Source organism: Tyto alba, unplaced genomic scaffold (genome assembly GCF_018691265.1).
Source record: "Tyto alba isolate M040663 unplaced genomic scaffold, T.alba_DEE_v4.0 Super-Scaffold_27, whole genome shotgun sequence".
NCBI lineage: Eukaryota > Metazoa > Chordata > Aves > Strigiformes > Tytonidae > Tyto > Tyto alba.
This window is the reverse complement of record NW_024881301.1, coordinates 33,494,113-33,515,790: the sequence shown is the minus strand read 5'-3', so window position 1 is coordinate 33,515,790 and position 21,678 is coordinate 33,494,113. Positions and strand designations below refer to the sequence as shown.

Here is a 21,678-nt window from a genome sequence, read left to right as displayed (position 1 = left end):
TGGCTTTGTGCAACAATTTTAATGTTAGATCAGAAGCTGAACTTAACAAGAGTTGCAAGTGTCAGCCAATCCTACCCACTGATAATAAAGTCTGATGGTTGACGAATCCACAGAGGTCTTTAAAATAATCTCAACTGGTTTTAACTCTCTAGTCTGAGTGATTTATTTCCTGTACATCTTTGATGTATATCCTGTACAACAATAGATGTTGGTGTCTTATACCTCTCAGCCTTATACATATTTTCCCATGTGGATAGTATGGTGGAAAAAGTTATCCATGCCTGGTGGAAGAGAATACAAAGCAGGAAGTGCAGTATTGTGGGTTACTTTTTGGCACTACCTATACAGAAGGTAAGAATGGGAAAAAAGGCCTTATAGAGAGAAGAAAAAGTGTTTCGTGCAGAAATTAGAAACAAAATTCAGGGACTAGTTGCTCCAGTGTAATTTGAGCACAGATACCTCATAGTCATGAGCTGAAATGATTCCCTGGTTCATGGGAATGGGATCATCAGGGTATCCCCAACCATGATGCATTAATGTTGCATCAAATTGATACAGGTATATGATGTGGTTTGAGCCTACTCAGCAGCTAAACGCCACGCAGTCACTCACCCACCCTACCCCAACTTGGGAATGGGGAGGGAATCGGAGGGGCAAAGGGAGACTCATGGGCTGAGATAAAAACAGTTTAATAACAGTAACAGAACAATACGGTGACAGCAGTATCAGCGGGTAATGTACAATACAGCCGCTCATCACCCGCCAACCGACACCCGCCTGCTCCTGGGCCGGTGATCCCAAACACAAAGGCCCCACAGCCACACTCCCGGAAGTGAGAGCCCCTCCCGGCCCGCTCCTGCCTTTATATAGTGAGCGCAATGTCACATGACATGGACTATCGGCCAATCCAGGCCCAGCCCTCCAGCTGTGCTCCCCCCGCCCCCCGCACACAGGTGAGGGCACTGGGACCTGGGGAGCCCCTGGGGTCTCAGGGGGCTGCAGCTCCTCCCGCTGCCAAACCAACAGGAACTCTATGCCAGCCCCAAACAGGACAATATATCTTAAGTTATACCTCCTGGAGAAGTTCCAAAAATAAAATAAAAAAACCCCACAAAACAACAAACCACTGAAAAATGAGGCAATGGCAGAAATAGTGATTTCATTAGAGGCATGGCTGTAGGAGTTTGTAGAACATTGGGCTGGGTATTCTCCATTTGTTTTGGAATAACAGATTTTGGACAACACCTACAGCTGCTGTGATGCTATGCAATCTGATGAATCACTGTTGCATATAAGCACGGGGTCCTTGCTGATTGAGACTGACTGTAGAACTTTGAATCCACAATTAAATTATAACTTAAAATCACTATATCTGAAAATGCAAAGGAAATCTTTCCTTTTTTTTAATCTTCAGCTATTAAAATTTTATGTGGCCATTCACATGGAATATGACTTAAGAACTGGTGCAAAAAAACATAATTTGTTCATGATCTTAGCAATCATGTAAACCATAGCATTTCCTCCCTTATGTATGAAAATAGTCTTTATTGATTCTATTATCATAAAATATTTACCTCTTTGTGCTGAGGTGTAGTGTGAGATTTTTCAGATGAAGAGTTCAAGTCTTTAAGTAATTCATACTATCATCTTCCACGTGTCCTCAAGAGAAACACAGGTGAAGAGGTAGGACAAATAATAATGACTAACATTAAAGTTACTAATGTAATTTTTTACATCTGTTTTTTTATGTCCATCTATTATCTTCCTTTAATCTGTTGCCTCATTTGTAATTTACCAATTCCTCTATCCACACTCCCTTTTTCATCTCTTCTCCTTACTGTTTATCTCCAGACTTCCCAACAGGTTACTCATATGGAGCAACTGGGAAGGATAGGGTCTCGCACTGGCGTGTTGTGTCATTCCTTGCTCTTCCAGGTCACTTACTAATTCTCATACATACTTTAAACCTGTATGGGAACAAAAGTTGTACTTACATCCTTAAGGAAGTACCTGTTCTTAAATTAGTGGTAGCATGATTTGAAGACACATGATGATCAGGGAGCTCTCCACATTCTACTGTAACGTCAGAAACCTTATACAAGAGGAAAAAAAAGCAGCAAAAAAAAAAAGGTCTCATGAAGAACTGCAGAAATCACTGATATTTAATGATCTGGAGACTAGACTAATATACTACAGTGATAAATGAAGGCTGTATATATCAGTAACCACAAGTCATTAAAAAAGCCATATATTTAAAATGGAAACACATAAATGCAGGGCTGAAAGGAGAACAAATCTATTTTCAAAGGACAAAAACATCTTCCATCTCCTTTCATTTGGACAGTAATGCATTAATAGCAGAATAAAATAGATTCAAGTTTCCAATACAAAACAGTTCATCATTATGACAAAGAAGGAGAAGAATTAGAGATAATTCAAGAGATGAGCAAGAAAAAGTGTTAAAAATCTAAATGGGAGACAGAAAAGTTTGATGTTAAATACAGGGTAGCTCAGTGATGTCTGAACATAACAGCTCTCTACAAACTTAGTAACTGATGGACTAGGGAATTAAAATGAGGATCACAGGATAATATTGGGAAACAACTCCCCCACAGCATCTTTTATGTGAGAAAGACTCTCCCACTAAAGTAAGTTGATAGAAAAAGTGAAGAGCAAAAATGTGATCCAGTGCTGCTTTAAAGTTTTGTGGGGCTACAAGACAGAAAGTTGAGAGTAACATCCTTTAGGTTAAACAGAGCCTAAATTATACCGGTCTGGACTGCAGAGATGAGTCATAGTCTAAGATTGGCCCCTGAAGATGAAGAGATGGGACTGCACATTTCTGTCCCAGAATCCTCATCCATGGAAACCCACCAGGCTCCGTACACTCTCCAGCCCTGTTCTACTTCCACACACAGTTGGTTTTAAAGTCTACATACAGAGGTTGTGAATGATCAGGCTAAACTGAATTGTATACAGTCTAGCCCAGAAAGTTGTTCTGGCCACCTTCATTCACCCAGGCAGAAACTGAGACAAGAATATTAGAGTTAGGATGACTATATTATGCTGAAACAACAATGCTTCATCGAGGGTCTCGGGAAATATATTTAAAAAAATAAATATTTATGTTAGGCTGACAGAAGGCTATTAAAATTAAAGACCCAGTTTTCAGAGGAATAATGCACCAAGTCTACAGCAGAAGGCCTGCACTCTGACAGCACAAGGATGTCAGCAGTTACAGCACACAGACTGTGCCATTTGTCACCCTGATATTCCAACAGGAAGACAGACTGCAGTCACAAGACATCCAAAATGAGGAAGTAAAAGAAAATAGGCACTTTTTCTAAGATTTAAGGAGGATGAAGCAAGCAATATTAGGAGGTGAAAGATGATGCCTAAGAGTCGCATAAATATAGATTCCTGAAAGATGTTGAAGTTCTACCTAAAAATCACTTGTCATCAATTAAAATGAAGCTGGAAGATGCAGGGAGGACTTAAGTCACATGTTGTGTTCCTTGTTGCATACAAGTGATCCTAGAGAGACCCCTTGTTTGCATGTTGGTGTGAGAGTGTGATTGAGTTGAGTTAATACTTAGAAATCAAAATAAAACCAAAATTATCTTCCTCTTCCATATGACCTTATCTTGAAATTCATTGCATGAATTCCTACATGACAAATGGGAAAGCCCCACTGTATCTGCAGGTGAAAAAAAAAAAAAAGAAATCTACTTCCAGAACTCCACAAGGCATTTTGATGTTGGCCTTAAAAAGTTCTTGAAAGAATTTTGGCTGGCCTGAGTATGTCTGCTTTGCAAAATCTGTAGCCAACAGCTTCTGCATGGTGGATTTGGAGGGTGTTGGTTAACACATACTTGGTGTTCAGACTGATGGTATTTTTCCTCAGTGGAAGAAATTTTGGGCTATCTGTATGACATCAAGTTTCCTGTGATCCTCAGATTCCATACTTTCTGTACTTACACATGGCTTTTCATCTTCTTCCCATTTGCTAGCAGAGTTTATCAAATCACCTAAAGATAACCATACTTTCTGATGTCTGGAAATTAGCAAAAGGATACCCTTCCACAGAAAAAATAAACAAGAAGTTGACAAGTAATCCTTTGTACAGAAGTTGTAAGCGACAGTATTTTTGAGCATGGCAGCACAGCAGACAATATCCACACCACATTCTTTTTTTTTTTTTTTTTTTTTTCCCAAGTTCACTGTTACTATACTTTTTAAGCTCAAAAACTAAGACAGAGAACAGGTGCTTCTAATGCATATCTGTCTTCTAAAACAGTTGGGGAGAAATAATTTTCTCTGGTAACCAACCTTTCTGATTAGGTATTTAAGTGCTATTTTCCTCATTTCTCCCTGTTTTTTCCTTCTGCATGGTTGATATACTTGGTGCCTCTCTTTTTCTAAGATCAATTTTCCCAGCTGCACTACAGTTGTGGAGAATCATCTCTTTTTATACAGTCAAAAGAGATTTCTTTATCCCTTCAGTTTGTAGCATTCAGAATAATGCCTTTGACTCTCATCCAGGCCTCCTGCCCCTCCAACAACTTGTAAATTTTTGGTCTTGTGAACACAAATATGATATGTTGGTGATCCAGGTGCTACCACAGGGGTATCTCTTAAAATATGGATCTGAGGAGGGCTCCGCTAACCCTCTGACACAGAAATACCACAGAAGCTGATCCAGGTTTGTATAATTCTGAACAAATATAAGCAGTGGAAAATAGCCTTCTAAAACACACGTGTTTCTGACAAATGCGCAACACTCTTTGTCACATTTACAAGATGCATGTCATTTCACCATTGAATAAATCAGAGGATGAAACCAGTCATTCTGAGAGGAGAAGAGTGAAAAAAAAAAAATCAGGATCTCTCACAGCACTGGAATGGTAAAGGCTTGGTTTTTGACTAAGTCTGCTGCACAGATTTAACAACATTTTTGCAGTTCACTCATCAGGCAAAGTTATCCATTACTATGTGCTGTAATAAGGATAAGTACAGGACTGTTCCTGTTCCTGTAGTATGTGCTACTTTTCTGTATTTATCCAGTGTCATGTAAATGCACACCTCATTTTTGGTGGAGCTTCTCTTTTTCCCTTTCATCTCAAGCACTCTTCCACATAAGAAATCCCAAGCCCTCTTCTTTGCTGTCTGAGATGTAATTCTACCGAGTCAGAAAAAGCAAGGATAGCTTTCTCTCCAAAATGGTAGGCGGTGCTGACTACGCTCACACTCCTCCCCATTTATACCCAGCATGATCTGTTTCCCAAATGAGCCCTAAGCCTCCCCAGTCAGTGTGGCTGTACATCTCCTCTTGCCACCATTCCCTGTCCGAGCAGCACAGAGGGATGCAGCTCTGAGAGCTGAGATACATTTAGCAAAGCTCTCTACCCAGCTGCAGCACAGCGTTCCTGATGTATCCTGCAGTAAACTTCTAGCTAATTAATATATTCAATCTTCTTCTATATCTGGTAATAAAGAAAATAGTAATTTTTTTTCATATTAAACACTCCATTATGTTTCACAATAGCTGGAGCAAAAATCCTGGGAAACAGTTGTATTCAGAGGTGTCCTGTTGGTAACTGTGTGACTTCAAAAGAGTAAGAGCCTTCTTTTAATTCCCCTCCCATGATCTATGACAAACCTCAAGGTTTCTTTTGCAAGGTATCTGTCTACCACTGTATCAATGGGACTGGCTATCTCTTTGACTGCATTAGCTGCCTGCAGGGAGAAACAGCATGTCTTATGCCTTAATACCACAAACCTGTATATAGCCATGCAGCTGGCAGGGTTACAGATTGGGAAAGACCTGTATGCCATTTTGCTTTCTCAGTTCTATTCCCTCTTTGTGACAGTGGGCTGCTCTGCCATCTCTTTCCCATATGTAGTTCAGGTTGATCTTAAAGTTTTAGCACCTCACCAGCAATAAGCATAAACGTTTTTTCTGAAAGGTAAAAGTCTTAGTTGCGTTCTGATGATTTTTGAATAAAACTTCAGCTTGTCCCTGAGCTTCATTCCATCAAAGTCTTCTGTAAATGTCAACAAAATGCACAATTTTAAGCAGATTATTAAAAAAAAAGGGGGGTGAAAGTAGGGAAGGAAATAGTCTTTAGAGCATTCAAACCCTATAACCTGATGGAGTTTGTTAAATCTTATACTAAAAATGCAAAGGAACTGTTAATCCAGAAGCTTTGCTTTTATGCACATCAGACTCTGAGTGATCAGATTTACCTCCTCCTTCAGCAGCTACTTGTTATAAAATAGCCCTTGCAACTTCTGAAAATGTTTCCTGCTTCCCCAAATTTTGTGCCCATAGGTCTCTTAACAGAGGCTTTTTTTACTCTTAAGCTCTCAATATTTCTCCAGCTCCAGACTCATCACAGAACTCTATTTGGTTACATATCTTCCTGTCTCAAACATGTATTCAGAATCATTACAAAGGTTGTTTTCTTGAGTCTTCCAGGTCTGTAATTTGGAGACTGACACACAAATGATTATTCATGCCAAAGAGCAGAAAATAACAGTCATTATATTGCTTTCTTTTGCCTTTGTGATTCCTGCCTATATAAGAGTGGCAGTAGCACACCGGGTTTTAAATTGGTACTCAGCATAGTTCTTACTGATCCACAGCTGCGTGTGTGTTTAAGTGCTTTTTTGAACAAATATACTACAATTAGGCCAATTCAAAGACTACTCACCCGAAGCTGTCTGCACATACTGCACTCAAATAAACAAAACAGAAAACAGCAAGAGGGTTATGACCACCTGATGTCTAGCCAGAAATTTCTCTCTCTGGCAAGTTATTCACATCCAGAACACCATGGTAACTATAAAACTGTAGCACAGCAAAACACATCTGAATACACCGGAGTGTCATGCACTTTGAAAACATCCCAGACCTTTTCTCACTGCCTGGAACCCCCTGAGTAATAACTGGCAAATATTTTCCCAAATCCATCACATCATTTAGCTCCTTTTGATCAGACCACCTTATACCTTGTTTTTTGCCGCTGCTAATAGTTTTGCACCTGTACAGTCCCCAGTGGACATGAAGTAAACCACACAATAGATTATTGCCTGTATCACTCACACCTAAAATTATAACTCTGAGTGTCCACAGCCTGTGCTCTTTAACTGCATGCCCGCTGTATCTGTGTGTGTTTGCTATAGGAACCAGAAAGGGGAAAAAAGGTATTTTGGACATAGGGGATGCAGGGAAATCCTCCCTCCTGGCTTGTGAGGGCAGAGGCCCTGGGTCTTCCTCCAGCCCCAGGTGGTAGTGCCAGGATGGGGTGGTTCCCTGCTTATAGGTGGAGCTCACAGAGAGATTGGGTGCATGTTCTCAATACATACACAGACTCCCCATGCAACCCCCAAAACCTTTCACATAACTCCCCCCCTACCTGTCTGTGAAAGCCAGACGTCCCTCACAGTGATATCTGTAGCTTTTGTCTGCTTCCCACTCTGACACTTGTTATGTCCATAAATTTCTAATGTCATGTTCAGCGGTTTATCATGTTCAGTTCTGTTACTTTCAGCTCAGGCCAGGGCTCTAGCATTTGCATGCATACTTCAAGAGGAACAGTACAGATTACTGAAGCGATTTAAAAAGTAGTCATCAACAGATGGATAAACCCAATTCATTTGTTTGTAATGAAAAGTATCAATCACATCACACTCCTGCAAACTTTCCCAGGTATCCCTCCACTCCCCTTCCCCCCTACAAAGGACTAGCAAGGACTCCTGAGGAAGCTGACACATCCTAATGGCTAAGTACCTCAGAAGCCAAGTCATCAGATACACACTTCAGAGTAACAAAGCAGAATGCCTTTGAATATATTCTCCCTTCTTAAAACCCAACATGGCTTGAATCCATCACTTTCATGTCACACACGTTTTGGGCAGAGTCCTTTTTGACCTTCGGTTTACTAATTAAACAGAAACTCACATTTCCCCTTATTTAGCTCTGTTCCCAACCATTATGCTATAGACTCAGTCCAGGGTATAAATACTAATGAGGGACAACTGAAAGCATAACACAGATACCAAAATCATGTGGACACAAACAGGAAATCCAAAGTTTATTCCTAGCTAAGATTCTGAGAACAGTTATCTATTGGAAATAATCACATATTTTAGAAAGTACTTTGAACCAGAGAAGTTCCAGACAGATTCCTAATCTGCCTGAGAGAAAGCTTCCAGTAACAATGGCCATTTCCACCCCTTCTCTACAAGGCTGTTGATCTCAGTCAAAAAAAAAATAATGTGAAATAATGTGAACTAGGGAAAGAAGTATAATATTTTGAATATAAACTTCAAATTCATGATTCCACCAGAAGCTACATGGATATCTGAATCTGAGGTGAAAGAATTTCCCAAATATTACAGATTAAGATGTTGCAACTGTGCCCTGGAAAATACAGATATCAGACATATTAAGATCAACTGGAGGGATGAGGAAGTCTTCAATGCAGAAGAAACAGAAGTCAATGTGTTTGAATGTACACATTACAGTCAATATATTCTGTTGAAAAGTAACACTGAATTATATTGACAGGAACACAGTGGGGAAATGTAGAACCGAAAATGCTAATAAAAACTATTTGTGTTCATGTTCAAGCTATTGGCAGGTGTTAAAGTATCTCAGCGAGGAAGCATCTTGCAGCTTACTGAAAGTAATTAGCATATGGAATATGCAAGTTTTCTAATGACTCTATATGTTGAAGATCTGAGCTTCAAAAGCATGAATATACTGGAATGGTATTGAGCTTATATTAGTGCTGTAGATGAAAAGAAAGAAGTGTTAGTTACATGCAAAATTGCTACTTTTGGCAAGGATTTTCTGAGATCAGAGGAAGCAAAACAATCAATCTTTAAAATCCCTTGAGAAGTGTGATTATGTAAGTCCTCAAAACATTCTCTGGTACAATTAACATTGAAAGGAAAGGAGATTTATCAAACTGTGTAACACCTTATGTTGGTGTCGCAAAATTACTGTAATAAAAGTTAATCAGAAAATGTAATGAAATTCTGCACAGCACTGCCTAATTTTATTGCAAAGCATTGATGCAGACATCAGTTCATATACTGGCCAATCAAAGACCATGAAGTGATGACAATCCATGTTAATAATAACACAGAGATCATTAAGAGGTGGCATGATTTTAATACAAATGAGAAAATAATATTATACTTGCCTATAGCATGTCTTCTAATGGAAAAAAAAGCATCCACTCATCATCACATAAGGTATTTACTGCTTTATAATGTTAACATTAGCAATCTCATTCTAGAAACACACCCATTTGGTGGATTCATATTCTATATTTCCTCTATTACTAACTGTAGGATTCTTTCACACCGTATATGTTACACCCACTCCTCTCCTTCTGGTTAACAAAGGTATTTCTCAACACATGACCATAAAGGATGTGCCCACCAGGTAGTCTCTTTAAGCTACACAGAAACTAAATTCTGTTGGGGCTTAGGTTGAAGGCTTGGTCCTAACTGACTTGTGGCCTATTCAGATTCATTTATTCTTTTTGCAGCATTATATTTTTCTATTTTTTTTTCTTCTCTCTTCCTCCTGATGTAATAGCCTATTCTGATGTATTTCAGAAGAGCCTCTGTACCCAGTTACCTCTCTAAACAAGCCAACCCCTGATCCTCTCACCAGCTTACTATATATTACCTATTTTGTTGGACATGATGTGTGGTGATATCCCTTTGGTGTTCTATCACACAATTTGAACAAATAAACTTTTCCCAGTTCCATTGGGAATCCAGCAGCCCAAGAGAGGTGAGGTTCCTGCAGCGTCATGCCCCAGGTCCAACATATAGCAAGGCTGAGCTTGTATTCCCAGTAAGCACGCACACACATACACACACACAGAGCATACCTAGGTACATATATACATGGCTGGCCACACAGATCAGCAAAAACAGACACACTCAGCACACACACAAACACAAACAGCACCAACAGCCTCACCCTGCTCTCCCCTCTGGCTGACCAGGATGAAGGTCCATTAGTGGGATACACAAAAAGACACACATACAAGGTGGTTCACTCCAGCAGCTGGGCTCAGGCACTCCATCTGACCAGTAGATGTACACCAGGCCCCTGTGACCCATGGCCGTACCCAAGCTGCTGCACGCAGACCCCCATGCACACACACACACACACACTTGAACACAGAATAGGGAGCCTTGCACCCAGGAAAAGAGTTAGAAATGGATTTAAATGGGAAGACAGGACAGACTGCGCTAGTCAGGCATAGGTCATGGCCAGGCAAGCATGCTGACCAGCAGCCTGTTTAAACACAATCAGCCTCATTTATCTCTTTACCCCTCTCTTTTCCCATGCTTGTTTCTCCCCAAACCACCAAAATCCCTCCCTTCCCCTACCTTTGGTTCCTCTCCTCAATATCCCACAGTAAGTCTTGGGCAGCTCTGAAACATTCTACCCCTGCATCCCACAATGTGTCTCATGCTCCTATAAGCAGTGACCCCTCTCAGCCTGTAAAGTGATGGTGACAGCCTCTCTTGACTTGTGGTGCTGAGATCATGGGGCTGAGGGTCCCCTGGGACAGCCCTGTCAGGAACCGGGGCAGCATGTCCATTCCTCTGACTGGGTTATTGGGGTTCCCCCACCTACCATTGCGCATCACTGCCTCTTGGTGTGTCTGGAGATGAGCTTTTTAAACATATATTGTATCATTTCTTTGATTCTGTGACCTCACAGTTCTGTGATAAGATCATTATGAAAAAAAAAAATATTCTTCAAAGCTCTCTGCTAGTAATCTTCTTCTAGCCTCTTTCATATGCACTACTTTCCATGCCTCCTGCAAGTCTTCTTCGGCTTTCCTCTTAGCTTTCTTTGAAGTTATATTCATGTCATGAATTAACTTTGCAAATCTGTGCTTAAAATATGGTTTAAGGTAGGCTTTTACATTCCTATTTCTAAGGATTTATTCCTTAAATGGAATCAACGTTTCTGAATGGAGACAATTTCTTTGTATGCAGTATGGATTGAAGCCAAACAACTAGGTTTTAATTTTACTTTAATTCATTCCTAGTTGCATCATCCTAACAAGATGACTTGATTCTGAACGCTGCTTTTGACAAAGTAAGGAGATAGGGGCTATGGAAGGGGCTTTTGTTTATTTATGTCATCTCAAACTTGCAGATAACATTGTAGAAATCAGATAGAAGTCAGAGTATTATACAGCTTTTGGTTCTCAGTAAACAAAGGAGGAAAAACATCCTTTACGTGTTAAGCCTGCACAAACCATGTTATCACTAGATGCTAACTAATGGCATAGAGTAATGGTTGAATAAACCCTTCAATAAACTTGTAATTCATAAAGTAATTTTTAATATTGTATTATTCCCATTATGAAGTGAAATAGAAGCATCAGGTGAGATTTAGGAAAACTCTGCTTAACAGCTGGTGTTTTGTGGGTAAAATACACTTGTGCTTGCTTGCCTTTTTGTTTTTGGGTGCACACACATCAATTTTTCTGTGTAACACTGGTCTGAAGTAATACTGGTCTGAAGTGACCTTTTGTTAGCTTGTTTAATTCTGTAGAAAAAGGAGGAAATAAAAATCACACACTGTACAGTACAAAAAGTCTTGATATCAAGTTATCTGGCAATATCTCAGCCTTTTTCCTTGCAATACTTCATTTGTTCTGAGCAGGCTTGAATGTGCAGAACACCAGGTAGGAGAGATTTGTTTAGAAGTTACTAAAATTGTAGTAGAGAAATTCCTGCTCAAAATCAGAAAGAGACATCAGGGATTGTCTTTTGGGAATGAAAGGTTATAGCAGGAAATTACAGAAGATAAATAGCCTCCTTCCCAATTTCTAAAATTTAGAAGGCAGAATATTCTGTTCCTGGTGTATACTTGATTTTATTGCAAAAAGATATTGCTAAAATGTTGAGTCTGGCAGAGAGTTTTAAAATGGAAGAGGCTCCCAATTTGTACTCATTTATTATGAAAACCTATCAAAATCTGAAAGGTATACTACGTTCTGAGAATAATTGTAGAATCTAAAAGGCATTCCTAGAGCTCAGATGAAAACCCAGCATAACTTAATCATGACTACCTTGTTACAGGAGGGTGAATACTGTAAGAACAGTGACTTCAGAGCACTTGATCAAAGTACTTGGGGGAAAAGAAAACAGCTTGAAGGGAAAATGCAGCTCTCCATCTTGTGTATGCTCTGAATAGTATTCTTTCACAAGAAAATGCAGGTAGGTTGCTTTCAAACAACGAAATGGCTTTGAAGTGCTTAGTCAGAAAACAAGTTTCCCATCCTGTGCTTCTCTCACTTGTCCTTCACAGTGAACCACAACCACTTCCTCCACATCACCTTCCAGTTTGTGTTAGGTCGAGATACATTTGGGATATACCATAATGCCTTGACTTCCAGCTTCCAGACTGGAATTTGTTAACTCCTAGATCTTGTTGCACTCTGTGACCAATTGGAAGCACTTAGCATAGTTCAACTTTCAACCATCCAGAATTTTTCAGCACTTGAAGATGAACAAACACTCAATGACATCAAGTAAAAAGGGTAGATGATAGGAGAATCCTGCCCAGAAGGGAGTCATCTCTTTGACAGATTAATATCTATTGGAGATTCAGTAAGAATAACAGAAATCTTATGCACAAACAATGAGAAACAGGTAGGGAAGAAACATTCAAAGAAACTGGTATTTGTTTTACATACTGATCACCAAGCACCTACATTGTCCTGGGTTGAGTGAGTGGTGGAGTTTTTGGGTGGCAGGGGAGGGGGCTATCGGGGCGGCCCCCTGTGAGAAGCTTCTTGCAGCTCCCCCAGCTCCAAGCCAGCTCCACTTCTGTTTGAGAAATTGAGCCAATCGGCTGCTCCTCTGCGATAACGTATTTAAGAAGGGACGTGGTGACGAGCAGTGGGACTGGTGAGGAGGAGTTGCTGCAGCTGCGTGAACACCAAGGTCAGTGGAGGAACGGAGGAAGAAAGGAGGGGGGAGGTGTGCCGGAGCAGAGACCCCCCTGTATCCTGTGGGGAGACGGCAGGGCGGCCCCCCCCTGTCACCCATGAAGATCTGCAGTGGAGCAGACATTGATTTATGGCCTGTGGCTTCCGCTGGCTTCATCAAGGTGCTGTGCCCGAAGAAGGCCAGGGTCTTGTGGGAAAAGCTAGACTCCACTGCTGTAATTCAGCGCTGGGAGGATTGCAGCATGCGGGGGAGTCCCACACTGGAGCAGCTCGGGAAGGGCTGCAGCCGTGGGAGGCAATCCAGTCGGAGGAAGTTAGTGACCCATGACGGAGCTGTGTGGGGAACGCTGCGGCCCATGGGAGGAACTCATGTCGGAGAAAGTTTGTGGAGGACTGTCTCCTGTGAGAGGGAGACCACGATGGAGCAGGAGGAACAAGTTCCGGAAACTCCTCTCACCGAAGATAAGGGGAGTGGCAGTGCTGACTGCACCCCCCATTCCCTGCCCCTGCGCCGCTGGGGGAGGAGGTAGAGATATCGGGAGCAGAGCTGAGCCCGGGAAGAAGGGAGGGGTGGGGGGAAGGTGTTCTCAAGATGTGGCAATGCTTCTCACTGTCCTACTCTGTTATGTGTTGTTAGTGTCTGTAATAAATGTATGTTCTTTTTTTTCTTCCCCTAACGAGTCTGCCTTTTGCTCGTGAACATAAAGGGGGATTTTTCCCCACCCCAGTCTTATCTTGAACCCCAAGCCTGGCTCTCTGTCCCTTCTTATTGCCGGAGGGGAAGGGAGAGAGAGCTGCTGCATTGTGGTTGGCTGCCAACCAGGCCTAAACCACGACAACATTTATGAAGCTAGCTAACTTGTTAGGTTTCCAGACTGTACCAAGCTGTATTTTTAAGCAAGCCAAGGTATAAGAACAATTTTTCTAACTGGAAGGACAAAACATGAGCTATTAACACACACATAATTCAGTGACCTTTTAGAAAAGGGTCTGAAGGCTTGAGCCCTTAAGGAAAGGCAGTCAAAGCATTTGACATCTTGTTTTCTTACCAGATGATCTTTAACATTTTCTGTGTTATGGCCAAGACCCACCAAATACAAGTGACATAAAGGATTGACAGAGATATTGTTCTTTCACACCTTTTTTGTTTAATAAAGGCTATTTTAAAAAAGAGAGCTGTATACATATGTTTACAGTACCTGCTTGGGGAAATTTTTTCCCCTTAAACTGATGTTCTAAGGACATTGATGTTACTATGTATTTTTTTTACACTCTTACCCATTGCTTGAAACTTCTTACAGCACAAAAATGAACTGAAGCGGACAGCCCAGTCACAATATTCATGGCTTCTGACATCATCAGTATAGCAGTTTGGAATGCCAATGGAGGAAGGGAGAAGAAAGGAATCAGGAAGAACTTGTGATATAGAGGGGACAGGACATTATTTTAAAAGCAGACAGATATGTTAGGATAAAGATGACCAAGTAGAACATGATAGGGATTTGAGAGAGAGGAGATATATTTCCCCATATCATACCCAACCCATTGTTTTGTTTCCAAAGTCTTCCAAAGATGGCCATATGATGTTGCATCAGCAACATTTGCACCCATCTGTCATGTTCTCCAAGAGCAGAAATAAAGACAGATTAGGATCTTCTGACCACTTGGTTCTAACAGGAGTTAGTAAAGCTGTTTGGAAGTATTTTTGCCAAAAGTTCCATTGAAAAGATGGATATTTCTACAGGAAGTGAAAAATAAACAGTTTCTATCTTTTACATACAACTCTATTCAGTGAAAATTTGTTCAACTTCCACATTGGAAAGAGGCATCATGCATATTTTAAGACTATTTCTTACATGGTTTGACTGATACCATGCTTATGCTGAAGTGGAGCTTGCCTGAACCAAACTTATGTTTAGAAGAAACATCATATGACTCTGCCTGGGTGCAAAGCAAGGACACAAACCATCTTATTGCTATTGTTTAGATTCACATGCTGAGGCTTTAAAGTAAAACAGATACTCCTAGGTTAAGTAAATTAAGCTTAATACTAAAAATAGACACCTGTTATTCCTCTCTTTGATTGCCTTTCAATTTTTTTTACAGCTCAGTTAAAAAAGTACTGGTTCAGAGAATGAAATGAGAAAAAAGTTTTTATGTATGACTAGTCCAGTGATCAGTTCAAAGTCTATATGGGCAACAGGCTTCCAGTCCTTGCTCCAGTGAACAACTTCATATCTGATTACAAAATATCTAGGTGGCTATGATGTGCTGCTGAGGACTTAAGAAGCTCTATCCGAAATAAAGCGGAAAAGGCATCTGAGATTGGGTCTTCCGTAATTAAGCTGAGTTCTTCCAACAGCTGAGTACAGCGGACTGATTGCTACCACCCTCAGGCTGTTTTTTATGAAGGTGAGAGGCTTAGGCACTATCTCTGAACCAGTTCTCTTGTGTTGAGTCACCTGTATGAATTAACAAGATAAATCCCAAATGTGTATTGGCATTCCTTCAGTTCTGCACAGCCCACACAGAAGCAATCCTGCACGTGCATGCCAACAAATGTGTAGAGAGAGCAAGGAAGCCCTGTTTTTTGAAGATCCAGTCATTTTATTTGAACGGTTACTAAGGCAGTCAGGTATACAAATCCTCCTAGGGAATCTAAACTTGTTTTTGCTTCCAGAAACACACATTTAGAACATGTAGTCTAGTGCTTGTTTCATGAACTCAAGAGGAAGAGATTTCACTGACCCAAGTATCTCCGATGAATTTGCTCCAAGATAGCTTTACTTAAGAATAATTCACTAGAACAGAGCACTCACTCATGTCTTATATCTTCCTGATGTACTTTATTCAAGCAGAGGCTTGGCTGTGTAAGCTATTTTAATTAACACTTTAAGCTAAGCCTTCACCATCTGCTCTCCTTTATAATTACAAATGTAAAGGGAATCTCATTCTCAGTAGTATCATTAAAATTTAAGATATTAAAGAAAAGACATAAATGCATGCCATTTTATTATATTAGAATCAAGGGCACTAATTTGCGGTGTTCCTTTTTACTGTTTTTGTCTCTTCTAGGACTCAAAGGACAGAGCAATTGCTAAATGGTGCCAAAATATTTCCTTGACTAAGCTCCTGGGACTGCCTTTGAAATCATGGATGACTCACATGAGCTTCTGAATCACAGAAAGAAACATGTGCTGTAGCAATATTATTCTAGGCCAATAAAAATTTGCTTTCAGGAAATTTTATAGAATTTTTCTATATCAAATTCGCCAGCTTTATCTGTTATGGGGGGAAAGGATCAAGAACATAGAAATAAAACCAAGAGTCATACTAGCAAAAGATGCAAAAAATGAACAGAAGTAAATAGGTTTCCTTGAAGTACTGTATTATTTAAAGTTATTATTTCCATTCTCTGGGTACTTTGAAACCTACTCCGTTATGACTTCTGCCCTGCATTGACCCAGCAACTTTCAGAGCAATTTAACAATGCTTTCCACCAGCATGGTCAGCAGGGAAAATATTCTCAGCTAGCTTCCTTAGAAATGCCCCAGTGCCTCCTTACAGTATCAAACAGCCATAAGCACTTGTTATCAGATGTACACCAAAGATAAAGCTGAGTCAACAGCCAATAAATGGCTAGAACTGTGGGGGAAGAGTCCTTTCAGCAGTATTGATCAGGAAGATTTTGTGTAATAAACAGGGAAACTCTTAGTAGTTAGTTTCCATTATATTCAGGAGAAGTTTTGTGCTGGGTTTCTGTGGCACGGTTTTTGGTAACAGGGTAGGGGGTTACAGCACTGGCCCCTGTGAGAAGCTTCTCGAAGCTCCCCCGGCTCCAAGTGGGACCCGCCTCTGGCCAGGGCCGAGCCCATCAGCTGCACCTCTGCGATAATGTATTTAAGAAAGGGAACCTGGGCGGGGGTGGGGACTTGTGAGGGGGAGTTGGGAGAGGGATGGACACTGAGATGAGTGGAAGGAAGGAGGAAGAAGGGGAGGAGGTGTGTGGGAATAGAGACCCCTGTGTCCTGGGGGAGACGGCAGGGCCACACCCTCTCCCCCCCCCCCCCCCGCCACCTGTGGAGGTCCGTGGTGGATTAGGGGCCAACCTGAAGCCTGAGGAGAAAACCACTCCAGGACAGGCGTCTGTGCTTAAAGGAGGCCAGGACTCTGAGGGAAGAAGCAGCGCCCGCTGTTGTGGTTTGGCACTGAGAGGACTGGAACATGCAGGGGTGACCCACTGCAGAGCAGCTCCAGAACGGCTGCGGCCCGTGGGGAGGACTCACGCTGGAGAAGGTTTGTGGAGGACTGTCTGCAGTGAGAGGGGGGGAATGTGCAGCGATCCCCCCAGCTCCCGAGCAGGAGGGAGCAGCGAGTGGCTGTAACCCCCATCCCCTGCCCCCTGCACTGCTGGGGGAGGAGGTAGACAGATGGGAGCAGAGCTGAGCCAGGGAAGAAGGGAGGAGTGGGGGAAGGTGTGTTTAGATGTGGTGGTGCTTCTCACTGTCCCCACCTTGTCTGTGAAGTGTTGTCTTTGTTAGCATCTGAATTAAAGTAATGCTTTATTTTTCCTCCCCTAATGAGTCTGTCTTTTGCTGGTGACCATAATGGTGATCTACTCCTCCGGATCCTTAGATAGATTCTTTGGGCCATATCCTGCCCCATCTGATGAGGGAAGGAGTGAATGAGCAGCTGTGTGGTGCTTAGTTGCCCTCTGGGCCTAAACAATGGCAAGTTTGTATTTTGAACTGTCTTTACTGATAAAGAAGAGTATGTGAAAGAAGTGATTCTATCATCTGTTTCTCTTGCTAATGGAAACCCAACACAAGACTGTGAATAATAATTAATCTCTTGGCTCCCCAAAGTCCCTCTGAAAGACCTTTTCCCTGACTTCTACATCCAAAGAGATCCTCTAGAGATTTTTTCCTACTGTTCAAGTACACAGACAGATAAGGTTCCTTTGCAGAAAGGGCATAATTGATATTTTGAATGAAAAGAGTTGTACTTGCTATTAAATTACTGCTATTTTTAGATGTAAACACAGAAGACATCATGCTATAAATTATTCAACAGCTGTTAAATAGAAACATAAGGACTCACAGAGGTTTTAACTTGCGCAGAATTGGAGTCTGATTTGTTTCCAAATGCAGAAGAAGCAGAAACAGTATTTTTAAAATTAATTCAGATACAAAATTATTCAAAGAATATATTAATCTTAGATTTATAGCTCATAATCCCAGCAGTTTCTTCATTCTTTCAGAATTTCATACTAAGATTGACTTTCTTTTGTAGTTGTTGGCAGTTAATATTAAACATTCTTAATTCATTAATGTATCTAATATTTAGACTCATGGAATCATTTCGGCTTCTTTTGGCTCATATAATTCATTGGCCCATTTAGAACTGATCATTCCTGATATAAACACATTCCATTGTTAGCGGTCACAATCACAAATAGAACTTATCTACACAAGGCAGATAAGCAGGTACTTCTTTATTCCAGCGCTGGGGAACACGGGGGAGAGCTCCTCCAAAAAAACATGTTCCCCGACAGGTACAAAGCACAACATACTTATACACTTTTTCAGCAGAGTCATGGTTACATAAGATCAACAAAATTCATAAAGTTTAGTTTGACCTTAATAATGATTGGCTTTCAGTTACCTCACCTCACCTATATTCCTATTCTATAGAAATCATTGGTCATCTTTACTGATTGATTTGAATAGAATGAGGGGAGGGTAATGATCAGCATATTCATGTTATTTCCTGGAAATCATTATCATATTCAAATGTCTCTAACACATGCGTGGTTATACTGGACGGGGGTCCTCTGGCGGTCGTCGATAGTCTTCATCACTGTGTCGGCTGATTGAACTCCATCCTTGCGCATGCTCAATTCTTCTTGGCCGATGCTCATTTCTTCTTTGGCTGATCTTCCAAACCAAACCCAGTATCTTCTTGTATCAATTATTTTGACTCAAGCTCCATAACCAGTACCCATTGTTTTCATTCAGAGTCCATAACGATTCGTACAGTGTTCAAAGCACACACCATACTAGCTACCTATTCCTAAGGGCCTTGGTGTGCTTTATATTCTCATAGCTGCTATAACTCCATTTTAAAATCAAAATCATATTCTAAACTAAAATCAAAATAATATTCTAGGATTCAAGCTGTTAAGGTAATTGCAACACCATTAATCAAGCTAAAAGTGAGATATATGCAATGTCAGTAAAAATTTAGATATATTATCTCTTTAGTCACAGCAACTGATTTCTAGTCTGTTTACACAATATTTATTTTTATTTTTTCATTTCAGTGTGCTAGAGTAAGTAGGAAAATATGTAATGTAATCCTAAATTTCCTTAGAAAATTAGATGAATACCACTCCTGATTTTCTGCCTTGTAACTTGAGGATCTCCTTCATATAAAACATGTTGAAGTTACATGAAACTTAACTTTGAAATCCTTCTGCTCACAACAGAACTTGGGACAAGATGTATTTCAGAGATGCCCTCCAAATGTCTGGCTGTGGTGGTTTTATCAGTGAAAAAAAGCCATTCTAATGTGATGCTCAAATCTATGCTGATAAAATGCATCAACACCACTAGGAGCAGACAGACCTCAGATCTTGCTCCTGCCCACCCATCTGCCTTGATAGAAACTAGTTCCCACCCACAAGTGTTACGTTAATCTAGTGCTTAAAAGGATTTGGAAGGAGGTCAGGACCATCACTTTGTTCACACTGGTACAAAGTCTCTTGCCTACTGCTCTCCTATTCTATCAGGTGGTTAAGTTGACTGAAAAGTTCATAAAATAATATATGTTGGAAGGGACCTCTAGAGGTCATCTATTCCTTCTTTGAAGGAATAAGGATGAGATGTATGACAAAGTCTGAAAGATTAGACCTTAGACTTATGAAATTTTCATTTATTTATAGCACTGGAGAAATGTTTAACAACAAACTAGAATTCTACAACAGGACCACCTCCTGTGTAAAATACTGATTGGACTACAGAGGGACCCTAGTTTGTTGTTAAACAAATATCATCTTTATTCCTTCAAGTCAAGGCAGGAGCAGCACTGTCTAAATAACAGCAATAAAATTTATATGTTCAATCCACATCTCAGCACAGCTATTTCCTTAGCTCCTGTCTGTGAATCTAAACCATGCTGATACATCAGAGACTATTCTTAATCAAGGCTACTGGACTGCATGGAAAAGGTAGAGTACACATTTTCATTTTCTGGAGGTAGTGGAACCATGTTATCGAAAGGATTGTACTTGAACGTGATGAAAGAAAAACAAGATCTGAAGAATTTCTAAAATCTTTCCAATTGTGAGTCACCACAGAAAATTCACTGGCATCGTTTTGTTCTCCAATTTTTATATCATCTCTTACAAGATGCTATTTTAGAAGCAGTTGGACATCTTACAGTTTTTCTGTGCAGTTTTTTTTTGTTAAACTTCTTGTTTGCCTGAGAGTACACAAACATTGGGCACTTCACAAAATAGCCTAAAATCCAGCATATTGACTAGGGAACTGTTTAAAGTTAATAACAGAATGAACACAGTGTCCTTCTCCATGAATAGCATAAGGCACCTGAGAGGTTGCAGAACAACAATGCATTTTTTTTCTTCTCCTTTTTTCCCTCTTTTTTTTTTTTTTAGAGGGATTGCTGAAAAATCCAGCACTGCTCCTGAAAACCTCTTCCATAGACATGAGATATTTCTGTGGAGACATTTTATCTCAATGAAGGCCCTGATGCTCTTGAAGGCTTTTGAATAACAGAAAAATAAGGTCACAACAGACCTTGAAGGTTTGTGAATAACAGAAAAACAGGGTTTCTGAATAACAGAAAAATCAGGTAACAACGGACCTTGAATAACAGAAAAATAAGGTCACAACAGACCTTGAAGGTTTGGGAATAACAGGAAAATAAGGTTTTGGAATAACAGGAAAATAAGGTTTTGGAATAACAGAAAAATAAGAACGTTTTCAGTGAACAACAGAGGACTTTGGAAGAACGCCCGGAGCAAAAGAGTTATTGTGACAAAGGAAAAAAAAGACATGCATAGTTAAGCTAGCCAATCAAATGTTAGAATAGGGGTGTGAGTAATGTATGTTAACCAATAAGCACTTATGTTGAGGGGATTGACAACTTTGTAGGGGGTCTTCGATCTTAATATTGGAGTCCGTGTTGTCAGTCTCCTCAAATGTTGACCCCGACGTCCAGGACGCTATCCAGGACCCAGGACGGACTAAGGGATCGGACAAAGTGTGCTCCGAAGTAGCAGCGTCCGGGGGAGACGTCTTGGCAGAACGATCGTCTTGCCGGCTGGACTGAGCGGACAAACACCCCGGGGCCATATCATCACCTTTGCCATTACCAGGAGCAGGTGAGCAGCCGAGAAACGCGGTGGGAGCGAATGTGTCAGCTGACGAGAGAGCAGTTTTTAAATGTGAAAGCATATTTTAAAGAAAAGAGGAATTAAATATGAAGAACGAACTTTAGAGCTGTTATTAGCCTGGCTCAAAAGTAAGGGAGTACCTGTGGAATCACCACGTGCTTTTGATATTGTAACTTGGAAAGAAGCAGGAGAATTACTTTTTGAGCGTGCTTCAAAGGGTGATTCAAATGTAAATTGTGTATTAACAACTTGGCG

The 21,678-nt window shown here is 40.7% G+C and overlaps 1 protein-coding gene across 1 annotated transcript in view; it reads left to right on the top strand.

The window, feature by feature from the left end:
- The window catches only part of MED10 (mediator complex subunit 10), an 81,317-nt gene extending 65,001 nt beyond the window's left edge, over positions 1-16,316 (top strand). Inside the window, exon 4 of the mRNA XM_032988337.2 lies at positions 16,083-16,316. Coding sequence (XP_032844228.1) covers positions 16,083-16,184 — 102 coding nt within the window. The 3' untranslated portion in view covers positions 16,185-16,316. The remainder of the gene's footprint in view (positions 1-16,082) is intronic.
- The last annotated feature ends 5,362 nt before the right edge of the window (positions 16,317-21,678 follow it).